Source organism: Apium graveolens, chromosome 6 (genome assembly GCF_009905375.1).
Source record: "Apium graveolens cultivar Ventura chromosome 6, ASM990537v1, whole genome shotgun sequence".
NCBI classification, from domain to species: domain Eukaryota; kingdom Viridiplantae; phylum Streptophyta; class Magnoliopsida; order Apiales; family Apiaceae; genus Apium; species Apium graveolens.
The window spans coordinates 60828078-60844161 of NC_133652.1; the positions used below are offsets into that span (position 1 = coordinate 60828078).

General features: G+C 37.2%; 1 protein-coding gene across 1 annotated transcript; it reads right to left on the reverse strand.

Annotated features, from left to right (window-relative positions):
- Positions 1-13093: 13093 nt before the first annotated feature.
- On the reverse strand, positions 13094-14513 carry LOC141665159 (uncharacterized). Its single transcript, XM_074471142.1, has 3 exons — positions 14035-14513; positions 13661-13841; positions 13094-13552 (listed from the first exon to the last, which is right to left on the reverse strand). The coding sequence occupies exons 1-3, from the start codon at positions 14511-14513 to the stop codon at positions 13094-13096; spliced, it is 1119 nt and encodes a 372-aa protein (XP_074327243.1).
- Between the last annotated feature and the right edge of the window lie 1571 nt (positions 14514-16084).

Here is a 16084-nt window from a genome sequence, read left to right on the forward strand (position 1 = left end):
ATAATCAACATATTCCCAACGGATGTTCAACATAATCCCGATGGATGATCATATTCAAAATAGCTGTTGATAGTGACAACACAATCACATGCGTCGGGTGTTTGCAAAAGGAATGTGGCAGCCTATTAAGCAAGATTTTGAGAACAAAGAAGCATTACCATTTTCTTGCAAATGTGAAGATTTTCAAAGATGCTGGAATAGAGTAGTGAAGCAGCATGGAGTTAGACTAGATACATTTTGTTTTATTATCTTGTCTTACTGTCATGTAACTTGGTGATATATAAACCAAGAGTAGCCAGTAGAACAAAAAAAATTAAACAAGCTTATTTTCAGAGAAACATATCAAGCTGTATTCTGTAAGAATTTCTCTGTAGTTTTGTTTGTTCAACTTGTAAAGTAGCTGTGAGCTATTCTAAGCTTAACAGAGTTCTTAATCTAATATATATATATATATATATATATATATATATATATATATATATATATATATATATCTGGTGGATACTTTCAAATCCACCAGAAAGTTTTAAATCTTGTATTTTATTACTTAGTGTTTTGATTTCTATTACTCTTCCATTCCGCACTATTGTAAATTAAACACTGTTATATATATTAAGTTAGAACAATTTTAAAATCTCAAAAGTAGCTAGAATTACATTCAACCCCCCTTCTGTAATTCTTGTTGTATTATTTAGGGAATAACAATTGGTATCAGAGCAAGCTCTTGAAGAACAAAGAGTATAAAGATCACAACAAACAACAAGATGAACAAGAAGGATGTTGGAGTTAAAATTCCATTTCTGGATAAAGACAACTATCGCCACCGGAAGGTGAAGATGCACCTACATCTTCTTTCCCAAGATGAGGCATATGTAGACCGCATAGAGAGAGGTCCTCATGTACCAATGAGAGCTGTAACTGGCAATGAACCATCTGTTCCAAAACCTAGGCATGAATGGTCAGATCCTGATATTGAGCAAGTCAGGAAGGATAAGAAGGCCATGAACATATTGTTCAATGGTGTTGATGGTAATATGTTTGATAACATCATTAACTGTAAAACAGCTAAAGAGGTTTGGGACACAATACATATTATTTGTGATGATACTGAGCAAGTGAGGGAAAACAAGACGCAGCTCCTGATTCAGCAATATGAGCATTTCCACTGTGAAGAAAGTGAGTCACTCACCGATATATTTAGTAGATTTAAAAAGCTACTAAATGCTCCGAAGCTACATGGAAGAGTCTATCAAATAAAAGACTTTAACCTCAAGTTCCTTAGATCTCTCCCAAAGGAGTGGAAGCCAATGACAGTCTCATTGAGAAATTCTCAGGATTACAAGGAGTTCACCTTGGAGAGACTATATGGCATCCTGAAAACCTATGAGCTTGAAATAGAGCAAGATGAAAGGATGGAGAGAGGAAGGAATAAAGGAGGATCCATAGCACTGGTTGCTGAATTAGAGAAGGAGAAAGAGATAAAGGTGAAAGCTGTTGAATCTACATCAAAGATCTATAAAAGCAAGGGTAAAGGGCTGGTAGCTGAGATTGAAGATCAGTTGAGCCAAGATGACATGGATGATATTGATGAGCATTTAGCATTTTTTTCCAGGAGATTTGCCAAGCTCAAATTCAAGAAGAATTTTGGAGCAGCCAAGCCAAATAGAAACATGGTTGATAAGTCAAAATTCAAGTGTTTCAAATATGGCTTGGTAGGTCATTTTGCTAGTGAGTGTAGAAAGTCTGAATCCAGCAAAAAGAAGTTCGAGCCTGTTGATTATAAACAAAAATACTTTGAGTTTTTCAAAAAAAAGGAAAGGGCTTTCATTACACAGGAGAATAACTGGGCTGCAGATGGATTGGATGAAGATGTAGAAACAAGCTATGCCAATCTAGCCCTAATGGCCAAATCAGATGAAACAGAGACCAGTTCTTCAAGCAATCAAGTAATCACCACTAACTTAGCACATTTATCTAAAGATGAGTGTAATGATGCAATAAATGACATATTTACAGAATTATATTACCCGCGTGTTACACTTAAGTCTCTCACTAAGGAAAATGCTAAAATTAAAGAAAACAATTTGTTTTTAAGTGAGAGGAATAATGTTCCAGAGTCTCAATTTATTGAATTTGAAAAATTGAGAATTGAGTGTAAAATTGCTAAGGATGAATTAACCGAGTCCTTGAAGAAAGAAGAGATTTTAAGGAAACAGTTTGAGAGAGAACAAGAAGTAATTAAAGCATGGAAATCATTTAGAGATGTTCATGCTCAAATTACTAAAGTTCAAGGTATAGAATCCTTTTGTGATGCAGCCTGGAAAAAGAGCAAAGAGAAGCTTGACTCCAATCTGGTTGAAGGACTCTTTACAAATGTGGACTCGACGGATGATGAAAATCATCTGTCGGATAATTAAAAGGATTACCCGTCGAAAGACAAGGAGCCACATCTTTCGGCTATGAGTAAACCAATTAGCAAAGATAAGCTAGTTAAATTGAATGAGAAATATGGATTAGTTTCTAAAAACTTTGTTTCAGGAGAATCAAGCCAAGTTAGAAAAGATAAGAAAGTTAATGTTGGTCATATGTCTATTAAGCAATTGAATGACAGACTTGAAAAGATTGAGATTAAGATGGAAACTAAAAGGAAAATTAATAGAAATGGGAAGGTAGGGATTAACAAACATAACAACTACACACCTGATAAATATGCACCCAGAATAATATGTGTTAAGTATGGTAGTGTTAATCACTTGTCTGTTAATTGCAAGATTGTTATGCCTACTCCCATGACTGCGCCTTCTTCTTTTTCCAACATGACTGCCATGTCTGCAATGCCTATAAATGCTATGTCTGCTCAGAATATGAATGCACAATTTGATAATATGCCATTTGTACCTAATCCTTATTATGCTGCATTTATTATGCCACAAATGCCATTTAGTATGCCTTACTGGAATAATATGTTTGTAAATAGCATGCCATTTCATGTAAACCAAAATGTGCATGATAATTTTGTTTCAATGTCTGGTTTCAAAGGTCCAACTCAAATGACTAAGGATGAATCTGAAATCCCCAAGTCAAATGAGGTCAAACCTAAGAAACCAAAGAAAAAGGCTAACAAGGCAGGACCCAAGGAAACTTGGGTACCAAAATTAACTTGATATGGTTTTGATGTGTGCAGGGAAATAGTAAGAATCTTTGGTATCTAGACAGTGGTTGCTCAAGGCACATGAATGGAGATTCTACCCTGCTCACTGAGTTCAAGGAAAGAGCTGGCCCAAGTATTACTTTTGGAGATGACATCAAGGGTTATACTTTGGGATATGGCTTGATTTCAAAGGATAATGTCATCATTGAAGAGGTTGCCTTCGTGGATGGACTCAAGTATAATTTTTTGAATATCAACCAGCTTTGTGATAAGGGCAACTCAGTTACTTTCAATTCAGAAGCTTGTGTTATGATAAACAAAAAGAGCAACAAAGTGGTTCTCACTGGAGTGAGAAAAGGAAATGTGTACCTAGCTGATTCCAACTCATCAAATGCAGACTCAGTAACTTGTCTCCTCAGTAAAGCAAGTCAAGATGAAAGTTGGCTATGGTACAAGAAGCTGTCACATCTAAACTTCAAGACCATGAATGAGCTATTAAGAAAGAGTTGGTCAGAGGTATCCCTCTAGTGGAGTTCACTAAGGATGGATTGTGTGATGCCTGCCAGAAAGGAAAGCAGATTAAAGCATCATTAAAAAAGAAGCTTAATTCAAAAATTGAAGAACCTTTGCAACTGTTGCATATGGATTTGTTTGGACCAGTCAATATGTTGTCCAGCCCAAGGAAAAGATATTACCTAGTAATTGTAGATCAAAGTTCTCTTGGACATTTTTCTAAATTCGAAATATGAAGCTAGTGAAATCATCATCAATCACATAAGGCAAGTCAACAATCATCCTGACTTCAAAGAAAGAAGAATCAGGAGTGACAATGGAACTGAGTTCAAGAATTTTGTGATAAGATCATTTTATGAAGAGAATGGGATTATACATGAGTTTTCTGCAGCTAGAACTCCACAACAAAATGGAGTAGTGGAAAGGAAAAATAGATCTCTTATTGAAGCTGCAAGAACAATGCTAGAAGAATCAAAGTTACCAACATATTTTTGGGCTGAAGCTGTGAATACTGCATGCTACACTCAAAATGTTTCTTTGGTTAATCAAGCAAAATGCATGACACCCTACCAATTTTTCAAGAATAGGAAGGCAACTCTAAATTTCTTACATGTCTTTGGCTGCAAATGTTATATCTTGAGGAATCAAACTGATCAACATGGTAAGTTTGATGCCAAAACAGATGAAGGAATTTTTGTTGGATATGCTGTGGGAAAAGCATATAGAGTCTACAATCTAAGAACCAATATGCTTATGGAATCTGTACATATTGTGTTTAATGATAAAAAGATTGAAGGACTGCAAGATGGAGATTTCCATGAAAGCCTCAAATTCGACAATGTTGAGATGGTTATGATGACAGTGATGATGAAAGTGATCAAGAAATAGTGGCTAAGGATAATACAGAAAAATCTACAACTAATGAAGCACATTACTCAAAATACGTCGAGTTACATAATACATTATCCGTCGGTAGACAATCAGCTTCATTCATCAAGATACAAAGTGCATCATCTGTCTGAACAATAAGAGAAGCTGAGAGTCAAAACAGATCACTTACAGAAAGAACCCCATCTTTAAGTCAAAGATCCACAAACTCAGGGGGAGTTTCCTATAATCAAAACTCAGTCACACATCAAGACAACAATGAGGCCTCTTCATCAAGAGTTAATCTACCACAACAGAGAAAATGGACTAGAGATCACCCTTTTGAGCTCATTATTGGTGATGCATCTTCTAGAGTTCAAACAAGGAAAGCAACTCAAGAAGAATGCCTGTATAGCAGCTTTCTCTTTAAGGAAGAACCAAAGAAGGTAGAAGAAGCTCTGTTGGATCCTGATTGGGTTTTAGCTATGCAGGAAGAGCTAAACCAATTTAAAAGGAACAAGTTATGGAAGCTGGTAACCAAGCCTAAGGGAAAGAATCCAATTGACACCAAGTGGGTATTCAGAAACAAGATAGATAAAAATGGCATAGTTGTCAGGAAAAAAGCTAGATTGGTTGCTAAGGGCTACTGTCAACAAGAAGAAATAGATTTTGATGAAACTTTTGCTCCTGTTGCAATAATTGAAGCCATCAGAATTTTCTTAGCCTATGTAGCACATCCCAATTTTAAAGTCTATCAAATGGATGTCAAAAGTGCCTTTCTGAATGGAGATTTGGAGGAGGAAGTCTATGTAAGTCAGTCTCCTGGTTTTGAAGATCCGAATTTTCCAGAATATGTTTACTATCGTTTGAAAGCACTTTATGGATTGAAGCAAGCACCTAGAGCTTGGTATGATACTTTGTCAAAGTTTCTCTTAGAAAACCACTTCACAAGAGGTACTGTTGATAAAACTTTATTCTTTAAAAATGTTAATGGCTCGAGTATACTTGTTCAAATTTATGTAGATGATATTATATTTGGCTCTATAGATGAAAAACTTTGCAAAAAGTTTGCCAAATTGATGCAAAGTTAGTATGAAATGAGCATGATGGGAGAACTAACTTACTTTCTTGGTTTACAAGTTAAGCAAGTTAGAGATGGAATATTCATTAGTCAAACCAAATACATTTATGATCTTTTAAAGAAGTTTGATCTAATGGATTGCACATCTACAAAAACTCTCATGACCACTGCAACTAAGCTTGAATTAAACACTACTGAAAATATGTGGATATTTCAAGCTATAGAGGCATGGTTGACTCACTTCTGTACTTAACAGCTAGTATGCCAGATATAATGTTTGCTACTTGTCTTTGTGCTAGATTCTAGGCTGATCTTAGGGAATCTCATTTAGTAGCTATTAAGAGAATTTTCAGATATCTCAAGGGAACACCAAAACTTGGTATTTGGTACCCTAGAGATTCTGGTTTTGATCTAACTGGTTATTCAGATTCAGATTATGCAGGTTGTAAAATTGATAGAAAAAGTACAACAGGAACCTGTCAATTTCTAGGAAACAAGCTTGTGTCCTGGTTCAGTAAAAAGCAAAATTCAGTGTCTACTTCTACAGCTGAAGCTGAATATATTGTTGCTGGCAGTTGCTGTGCATAGATTTTATGGATGAAAAACCAATTGTTGGACTATGGTCTACAAGTAAAAAGAATTCCCATTTTCTGTGATGACACAAGTGCAATTGCCATCATTGAAAATCTAGTACAACATTCAATAACGAAGCACATAGACATCAAGTACCACTTCATTAGGGAACATGTGATGAATGGTACTGTGGAACTTCATTTTGTTCCAAGTGAAAAGCAGGTTGCAGATATTTTTACCAAGCCACTTGATGAATCCACATTTTCTAGGTTGGTAAGTGAGTTAGATATGCTTAATTATTCTTAAATATTTTCAGATATTTTTGCAAGTTGAAATGCATCCAGAAACTTAACTGATTTTTCTGTCTAAGATGAAATTCTGACTAAGTCAAAATTTATATCTCGACGGATGTTCATTATCCATCGAGTTTGATCATTCGTCGAAATAGTATATCTTAATAAAAATCAATTACTTTTCTGGATTACTTTTTACCTGACGGATAACTGTTTTATCCTCATCTGTCGAATTATCTACATCTTAGCCGTTAAAAATACTGAACATTATCTATCGGATATACTTACAGTCTGTAAGTATATCACGACGGATAATTGACAGAATTTTGACAGTTTATTTTATTTTAAACGGCTATTTTAGGCAATTTTGGTTGTTTACTTTATTTTTCTTTATTACTTTTGACAATTTATTTCTGAGATAGTATAAAAGCTAAATTTATTTCCATTCCTTTCTTTTATCTTTCTCTACTGTAATTAACTACTCTCCTCTTCTTCAAAGCAAAGCCCTCTCTATTTATGTAACTTATCTTGCTCTAAAAATGGCACCAGTAGTCAAAATCATGTCTCAGTCAGGATTTATCTATGAGAAGAACAATTTTGTGGCACTTGTGAACAAAGGGATTCCAGCATCTGAAGATTATCATAAAATGATGGATTTTGTGAAGGGATGCAAGCTTAATTATGCCATGCTGGAATCACCCACAATCTACTGCGAAGTTGTGGATGAGATGTGGACAACTACTATTTATCAGGCTAGTGACAGAACCATCACGCTCTCCATTAAAGGTAAGAAACACTGCATTAACTGTGACATTATCAAAGCATGCTTTAAGATTCCAAATAACACCACTACTAATCCACACACAGATGCTGATATAGTTAATTTGCTTAACTCCATGGTCTATGCACTTCCTACTACTAAATTAAGTGAGATTAGGAGGCTAGGTCTTAGGAAAGAGTGGAGTTTCTTGTGTGATGTAGTTACTTAAGTGTTCTCTGGTAAGAGAAGTAACTTTGGTTCTGTCAATACTATTATGCTTAACATGCTTTACATGCTTCTTACTGATAAGTAATCAACTTCAGTGATGCTGTTATGTTTGAGTTAGGATACAAGTTAGGAGAGGTTAATAAGAGATCTAAACATATCTATTATGCAAGATTCCTTATGATTATTACAACCATATCTGTGAAGATCTTGTAATTGAGAACCCAACCAACAAATTAGATTGTCGGGTTCAAGAAATAAGGGTAATTGCAAACTTTAATAGAGCTGATCACCACAATGAGGTGTCCTTGGTTTATTTTCCAATCATGGAGGGCCCTCAGGTAAGTGAGGTAAGCACCATTGTCCCTACTATTCCAACCTCTCAAATTTCTTCTACTTTGAGTGTGGTCATGGCATCTGTGTCAATGACCAAACAGATGCCTACCCAAGCCACCAAAACAAAAATTTCAAAAACCAAATCAAAGAAAACCCCCTCTGGTTTCTCTCAAAAGAAACCAGTTACAATTTCTATCAAACACCAAGAGGGGAGTGTGAAGGTGAGAGAGTTAGGTGAGGGACAGGGTGAATATCAAAGAAGCCCTAAGGATAAGGTTGGAGAGGTGAGTGTTTCCCAGCCTTGCCACACTGCAGTTTCCCAACAAACTGCAGTGCTTAAAAAGGACTTAAGCTCATTGCTAGTTGCATCCTCCCAAAAGGATATAACTATTGAATAAAGCTCTCAGCCAAGAGCATAGGCCAAGAGGGTAAGAGATACAAGTTCACCCCAAACCTATGCCAAAAAGAAGATATCCAAACCAACTGGGGATACACAGGGTGCACACACAGTGCCTACTGCAGTCAAAGACTCAGTACATGCACCATCACAAATTCAGTTTGATGTGGCTCCAATAAATGTGGAGTCACAGCCAAAATCCTTAATCATAGAAGCACCTCAAATACCAAACTCTCCCACAAATTCTCTGGATGTGGATATGATCAACACATCAATTCCTGATTCCCCTTCTTTAACTCTGTTGGGGAAGCCAAAATCTAGTGCAAGTGAGCATCATCTATTGGATGATTTATTGGCTCACTTGCCAATTCTTTCAGGAACTGTTGAGACATCTGTACCCAAATTATCATCAATCTGCACAGAGTCTACAATAGTTTCCACTCCTAACTCTGTCACTTTTTCTATTCCGGTGGATATCGTTCATCCGTCAGTTAGTGATTGTATCCCGATGGAAGTGCCTAACAGCAGTCATCTGTCGGTTATCCTAACTACTACCCCGATGGATGTTTCTCATCCGTCGGTACTCACTATACACACTAAAATCTCAACAATTATTACAAGTGTAGATGAGTTAGTAGTTGTACAATCACTCTTAAGACTAAGGGAAGGGAGTGAAATGAGTGAGAGGCTGGGTTGCATCCAGGCAAAAGGAGAGGAAATAAGTGAACAAATGCAGGCTATTTCTTCCATCCCGGCAAAAGAGAGTGAGAGGAGTTCCACCTTAGTAGGTGAAGGTGAGGGTGTGAGGGTGGTGAGCCAAGGGGAGCCCTTGATGCAACAAAAGAGAGAAAATGAGATAAATGCAGGTAAAGGAGTTATAAGGGTGGAAACCATTGCTAGTGAGTCAATGAATGTCAGTGAAGCTAGAAAAAGAGAGACTATTTCAGCAAGAATATCAAGCTTTTATAGATTATATCTCTTTGGATGCTAAGACATTTACTCATCTTATTCCAGCTTATCGAACTCTAGCTGGACAGGGCAATGAGGATGCTGAGAGAATGTTGAACCTGGTGCATACAACTGCCTCAATGCAAAGAGCAAAGGATGCCACCACTGCTATGCCATCCACAACTGGTAGTTTGAATTGGCTGAAGAATCTTTTGGGGATGATGGTGAGGATGATGGGGATGATAGCATGGGCATAGGGGGAGATGCAAATATCCCTTCCTGGATGCTAACCAAAGAATGTTCATATTCACATCTCCAATCCACCTTATTCAAACTTATTCATGACACCCAAACAGCCATTCAAGCATCTACAAGTGCCAGCACAAGAAGGTTACTCACAACACATCTTGAAGCTCTACAACTGCACAAAATTCAGGCTCTCCAATACAGTCAGAATGTGGAAGAACTTAAGCAAGAAATTTCAGATGTCAAACAGGATTTAGTAGCAAGGTCGGATGCTAGGCTTCTTGGAACCACCATGATTGAGATAGCTCAGAGATTGAGAAAAGAAGCTGATTTGAACATGAAAGTTGAGGCCATGGACTCCAGACTGACAAATGTGGAAAAGTCAGTGACCAAAATACTTGCCAATCAGGAAGCTCAAACTGCTCTGCTCCAATAGTTAGTGGTTGCAGAACTCCCTCTTTCTCATCAACTTGACGCAAACAAAAAGGGGGAGAAAGATTCACTCATTCCAGTTAGTCAAGGGGACTCATCAAGTGAGAGGGAGAAAGTGCTCAACATCCAAGTCAGTAAAGTAATTGTGCCAGCAATTGCTTTCACTAAGCCACCAGCTATGGATAGCATTGATCTCATCAATCTAGCAGCAGCAAAACTGGAATCAAATGATAAACTGACAAAGATTGATGTAGCAGCAGCTGAGAAGAAACTAGATGATAAATGGAAGAAGATTTATGCAGATATTTAAAAGAAATTTGGTCAGATACAGAAACTAGAAAAAATCTTTCATCACCGCTCTCAAGTCAAGCAAATCTCAGTGAATGAAATGAGTATAGGTAGCTTGGAAAAAGGCCAAACTTCATGCATCAAATCTCCAAAAGTCAATATAATTATGAAGCCTAAAAAGAACTATCCAAAGTCATCAAACAAGAATCCCTTGGATCTCATGATTGAGACTCCAAAGCCAGATGAAAAAAAGCTGTTGGCAAGCTCCATAGCATTTTACAAAGATCCATCTGATTCAACACAAAAGAAGAGAATTGCCAAAATTTACATGAATGGAAAAGAGATCTTTGTGATGGCTAGACACCCTCAGTTTGCATCAGCAAAAAGGGAAGAAAAATAAAGAATTAAGCAAGAAAAGAGGCAAGCTGCTTTAGATGCTAAGAAACTCAAACAGAAGAAAGAGCAAGCTGCTATAGTAGCCAAGCTTCAAGTTATGAAAGCTACAACTGAAACCTCTGAAAAACCACCTGTGATTACTAAGCTCAGGATCAGTAAATACAAAATGAGCCTCCACAGAAAAGAAAATTCAGATACAAACTTCACTCCAAAAGGAAATTGGACTTCAGTGATGAGGAAATGGAAGACTACATTCCCAAATAGTCTATAACTTTAACTCAAACATCCAAGCCCTCAGTGGCACATAAGGAATTCAAGGTAGATCCAACAAAGAATTTTCATGGTGAACCTATAATTCCCAAGAATGAGTTAATAGACTGGGAAAGTTTGCCAATTCCTGAGCTTAATTTACTTATCTTCAACAAGCCAAAGAAAACAAAGATAAGAGCAACCAAGAAGGTTAAGCCTGTGACTCTCAGAACCAAGACCCTAACCAAATCTCAACCTATAGTCAACAAGGGAGATCTTTTATATATCTTTGACATCAAGGAGTTTTTAGATTTAAACCTCTATTTGGATGAATTGGAAGAAATAAGAGGGATTGATGCTCACAGACATCTTCCTGAAAGACTGGTGTTTAAGTACAAGGGAGGGGAAGAGATCACATGGCATTTTCATAGGATTCTTCAAGAAAGCCAATCTGTACTGATAAAGGTCTTCTTATCCTTCAATAAAAACTTTGGTTTTAATGTAACTGCAAGGAAATTGGTCCTAAAGAAGATAGAAGATCAAGGAGCAATAAAACCAAAGATGCACTCCCAAAAACTCTATCAATTCCCTTCACAGGAAATAGAGTGCATTTGAGGCCTTATTGGCTGATGGAATTCATGGACAACAAGGGTGTTAGAAGATTCTTCAGACTGGATGACCAACTGAGTATCTCTAGCAATGAGACTCTATTGTAAATGCAAGAAAAGCTGGATCTATCTAAAGCTGATGAACTTGAATTTCATAGAAAACTCCAGAATCAAATAGAAGAGAATAACAGGATGTCTGGGAAGAAATCCAGACAATCAAGGAAATAGAAATCATCGGCTCAGACTAGAGGAGCACCTTGATAATGATTTTGAGAACTCTCTGTACACTTTGCTTTGTTCAACTTTCAATAAATTTGCAGCACTTGTCAGTTTTATCTTTTAATCTGTATATTTAGGGTGTTTTGTTGTCATCAAGTTTCTCTTAATTTATGGCTACAATTCCAGGAGACATAAATTGGGGGAGATTGTTAGAAATATGTTGTGAACTTGATGATAAGTTAAACAAAACACCTTAGTAGATTTGACGTAGTGAATTTTATAGCTCTCGACGGATGATCTAATATAGTCCCGACGGATGAACTTTATAGTCCCGACGGATGACAATTTGACATTCATCGAGAGTGTAGCTTATGTAACAAATAAGAACTGTAGCATATTTCTGCAAACAACATGTTTTAGTCGAGTAGATTGTGTAGGGTCCTCTAAGTCATGTTGACTACTTGATTGATATGCAAAATAGGTTGGCTAATTGTAAATATGAGATGTCTTGTAATTCTGTATAAGTGAAATAGAGTCAAGTGACAGATAGACTCCCGACGAATGATCTATAAGGCTCCCGACGGATGATCAACATATTCCCAACAGATGTTCAACATAATCCTGACGGATGATCATATTCAAAATAGCTGTTGATAGTGACAACACAGTCACATGCGTCGGGTGTTTGCAAAAGGAATGTGGCAGCCTGTTAAGCAGGATTTTGAGAACAAAGAAGCATTACCATTTTCATGCAAATGTGAAGATTTTCAAAGATGCTGGAATAGAGTAGTGAAGCAGCGTGGAGTTAGACTAGATATATTTTGTTTTATTATCTTGTCTTACTGTCATGTAACTTGGTGATATATAAACCAAGAGTAGCCAGTAGAACAAAAAAAAGTTAAGCAAGCTTATTTTCAGAGAAACATATCAAGCTGTATTCTGTAAGAATTTCTCTGTAGTTTTGTTTGTTTAACTTGTAAAGCAGTTGTGAGCTATTATAAGCTTGACAGAGTTCTCAATATGATATATATATATGGTGGATACTTTCAAATCCACCAGAAAGTTTTAAAACTTGTATTTTATTACTTAGTGATTTGATTTCTATTACTCTTCCATTCCGCACTATTGCAAATCAAACACTGTTATATATATTAAGTTATAATAATTTTAAAATCTCAAAAGTAGCTAGAATTACATTCAACCCCCCTTCTGTAATTCTTGTTGTATTATTTAGGGAATAACAATTTTTTTATATTTTGATGTAATGCTGCTATCCATAGCTTGTAGACAAGCCAAACCTTGTTGTATCTGTAAAATACATTTGGGGCATATAATTAGATGCTACTATAATGCAAAGGAGGAATCAATTCTAAAAATTATGGGGGAAACAATTATAACAAAATTACAAGGTCAAATGCCTAGGAGTTGTTAAACAACTCCCGGGTGATGTACTGTGGCTCTGGCAATGGTTGTGGCTTCCCAACACGCATCTGTGCAATGCCTGAGTACCACTACATGTTGCCTTTGTCATCCACTGAGTATGGCTGACGAGCCACTACAACCTCGAGGTGCTGACTAAAACGGGTCCAGTCACCAATCTCAGCAAACCATACACCCCGCCAGTCATAGGGATTGAACGGAATTATAGGCTTCCTATACTCTGTCATGTTAACAGGTGACCGTGGGATACCCTGTCTGAACCTGAATTGTCTCATCACGCTATCAAAATGCTGATACTCTACAACATCATAGCATAGCACTGGAATCCTGGCAAGACCAAAGTAAAGAGCCTCCCAATCCTCAGTCGATATGTCATGATCCCCATCTGAATCTTCCTCCACCTCTTGAAAGTGGGCATATGGCGTCCATGCCACAATATCAGCTGCAACTCCATCAAACTCGCATCTATAATGTGGCAAACTATGATGAGGCACCAATCTACTGTCACGCCTACCTATAGCCTGTTTTCTCTTAACAACAATCCCGATACCAAGAACATCATCATCAATAGGATCATCAGGAACAACATCAGCCTACACCTTACCCTTTCCTCCCTTTCCCCTACCCTTACCCCTAACCTCCTTGACCTCCGTCACCTTCTTCCCCCTAACCTCCTTCCCCTGCTTCCCTTTCACCTCCTTCCCCTTCTTCCCGTTCTTCCCCTTAGGCTCCTCCTCCGCCTCCTCCTCCACCTCCTCCTCCCCAGCTACCACCTCATCAACCGGCCTAGCCCAGAACTCAGTTGCTGGATATGAATCCCTGATAGGATCAGGAAGAGGTCTCCCAATCAAGAATCACTCATATGCCCACAACTACAACAACCATGTACAACATGCAATCCTCTTCGCCCCTTTCTGTGCCGCATGCTCGAGCCCCCTATATAGATATGACAGAACCGCAGAATCCCAGGACCATCGTGACACCCGTAAAAAAGGGAAGGTGTTCAATGTACTTCGGTTGCACCACATTCCTACTACTGGAAGGAAAAAGAACTGAACCAATAACCATGAGCAAGTATGCCTGTGTGTGGATAGCAATCCTCCTCGGATCAGGACCCGGATCAACTGTCCCATATATCTGATACAACCACGTGTACTTTATGCCGGCTCTGGCCCATGCCACTTTCACCTCCTCTTCATCCAACGGCTCAAACCAATGTCTCGCAAAATACCCCAAGGCACTATCCAGACCGTCTCCAACTAACGGATGCCCAACAACTAGTAAACCCAAGATATAGCCAACATCCTCCAGAGTCACTGTCATTTCCCCCTGTCTCATGAAGAAGGTGTTGGTCTCGGGACGCCACATCTCCACAAGTGACGTGACAAGCCTCGTATCATTCTGCAAAACCACACCCGGATTTGCAAACACACCAAAACCAATGCTATGCAACAAGTCCTTATGTGCATCAGACAAAACCCACCTACGCATGTTCCTGTTCCCACAATAGCACTCCAAAGAACCCGCTCATGTCCCTCCCAAACATCCGAACTCACATGATACTCATTATCAAAGATAATGTCATGACTAACTGGACTCGGCAATATGTTATCCATCCCAAAATAATATACATACAATTTAACGTTATATACTTCAAGTAGACATTCCACATTTAAAATCAAACGTATAATCACATTCACATGTACCAAAACACATTCAAAAGAGAGTTTACAGCTAGTATTTGATTAACATATACCACCAAATTACCAAACAATTAACCAGCGCAATATTTAACATGTGTCATCCTGCTAATAACTTATAGATAATGCACAAACAACCTCTGAATCTTACATTTTAACAGTAATTCATTATTACATCTCAACCAAGGCATATCAATCAACATGAGGGATCCAAAGTTAATACACAGAATGAACGGAACCAAGACATTCTCACATTACTTTTCTGACACAACCACAATCAACATCATTCGACAAAACACAACCAAGTCATTCTTACATTATGTATTCCGACACAACCACAGTCAACAATATTCGATAAAATGCAACCATTACGATTAACTGATCATGATCAACTGGAAATAATCAACGATAATATGATTACACAAAAATTACATAAAAATTAATCAATAAAGTTGAAACAACAAAATACACACAAATCTTATACACACAAATCGTAAATATACAAAATTAAAGAATCAGAATACGCACAAATCGTATATGTAAACGTATATATATATACGTTATAATCTTTTTTCCGCAAATCTGGATACAAGATGATTATAATTGATTATACATACAAAATGAACCAATTACAGTTGATTATACATACAAAATGAATTAAAATACACACAAAATGGAACTACACATACATAAACTGATTTTTATGAACCCTAACCCTAAAAACCCGAGATTGTCCCTAATTGTAATGAAATTACGAACCTGGAATGAGAAATCAACAAAACAGGATGGAATTGGGTTGTAATCGCCTGAAAATCGCCTGAAAATCGCACCAATCGCCTATTAATCAAACTCAGTTGGCTGATTATTTGATTAAACTGTAAAACGGGTTTATTTTTCGGGTAAAACTGAGAACTGTAATCCCGCATATATTAGTAGCAGAAGGTAATTAAGGGTATTAATGTCTTTACCCGTTCCGCACATAATATACGCGGAAGCCACTCCGTTCCGCGGAAAAAAGCGTGGACCATCGAATTGTTTTTTAAAATCCTGGTCGTTGGATTTCTAATCCAACGGCCAGGAAATAATGTGTTGGTTAACAGTTCCCTGACACATGATTGTTAGGGAACATGACCCAAAATTCATATATATTTTTATAAAAATATATCCAAAAATATACTGTATATGTAAATATATATTTAATATATATAAATATATATATGTAAAATTATATCCAACTATATAATATTATATATATATATATTAATTAATTTATTTATTTTTATACACAAAACGAACACGAAACGATGAGTTACGGATATGTGTTTACCCTTAGGTATACGAATGCTAAACGGGTCGGGTATG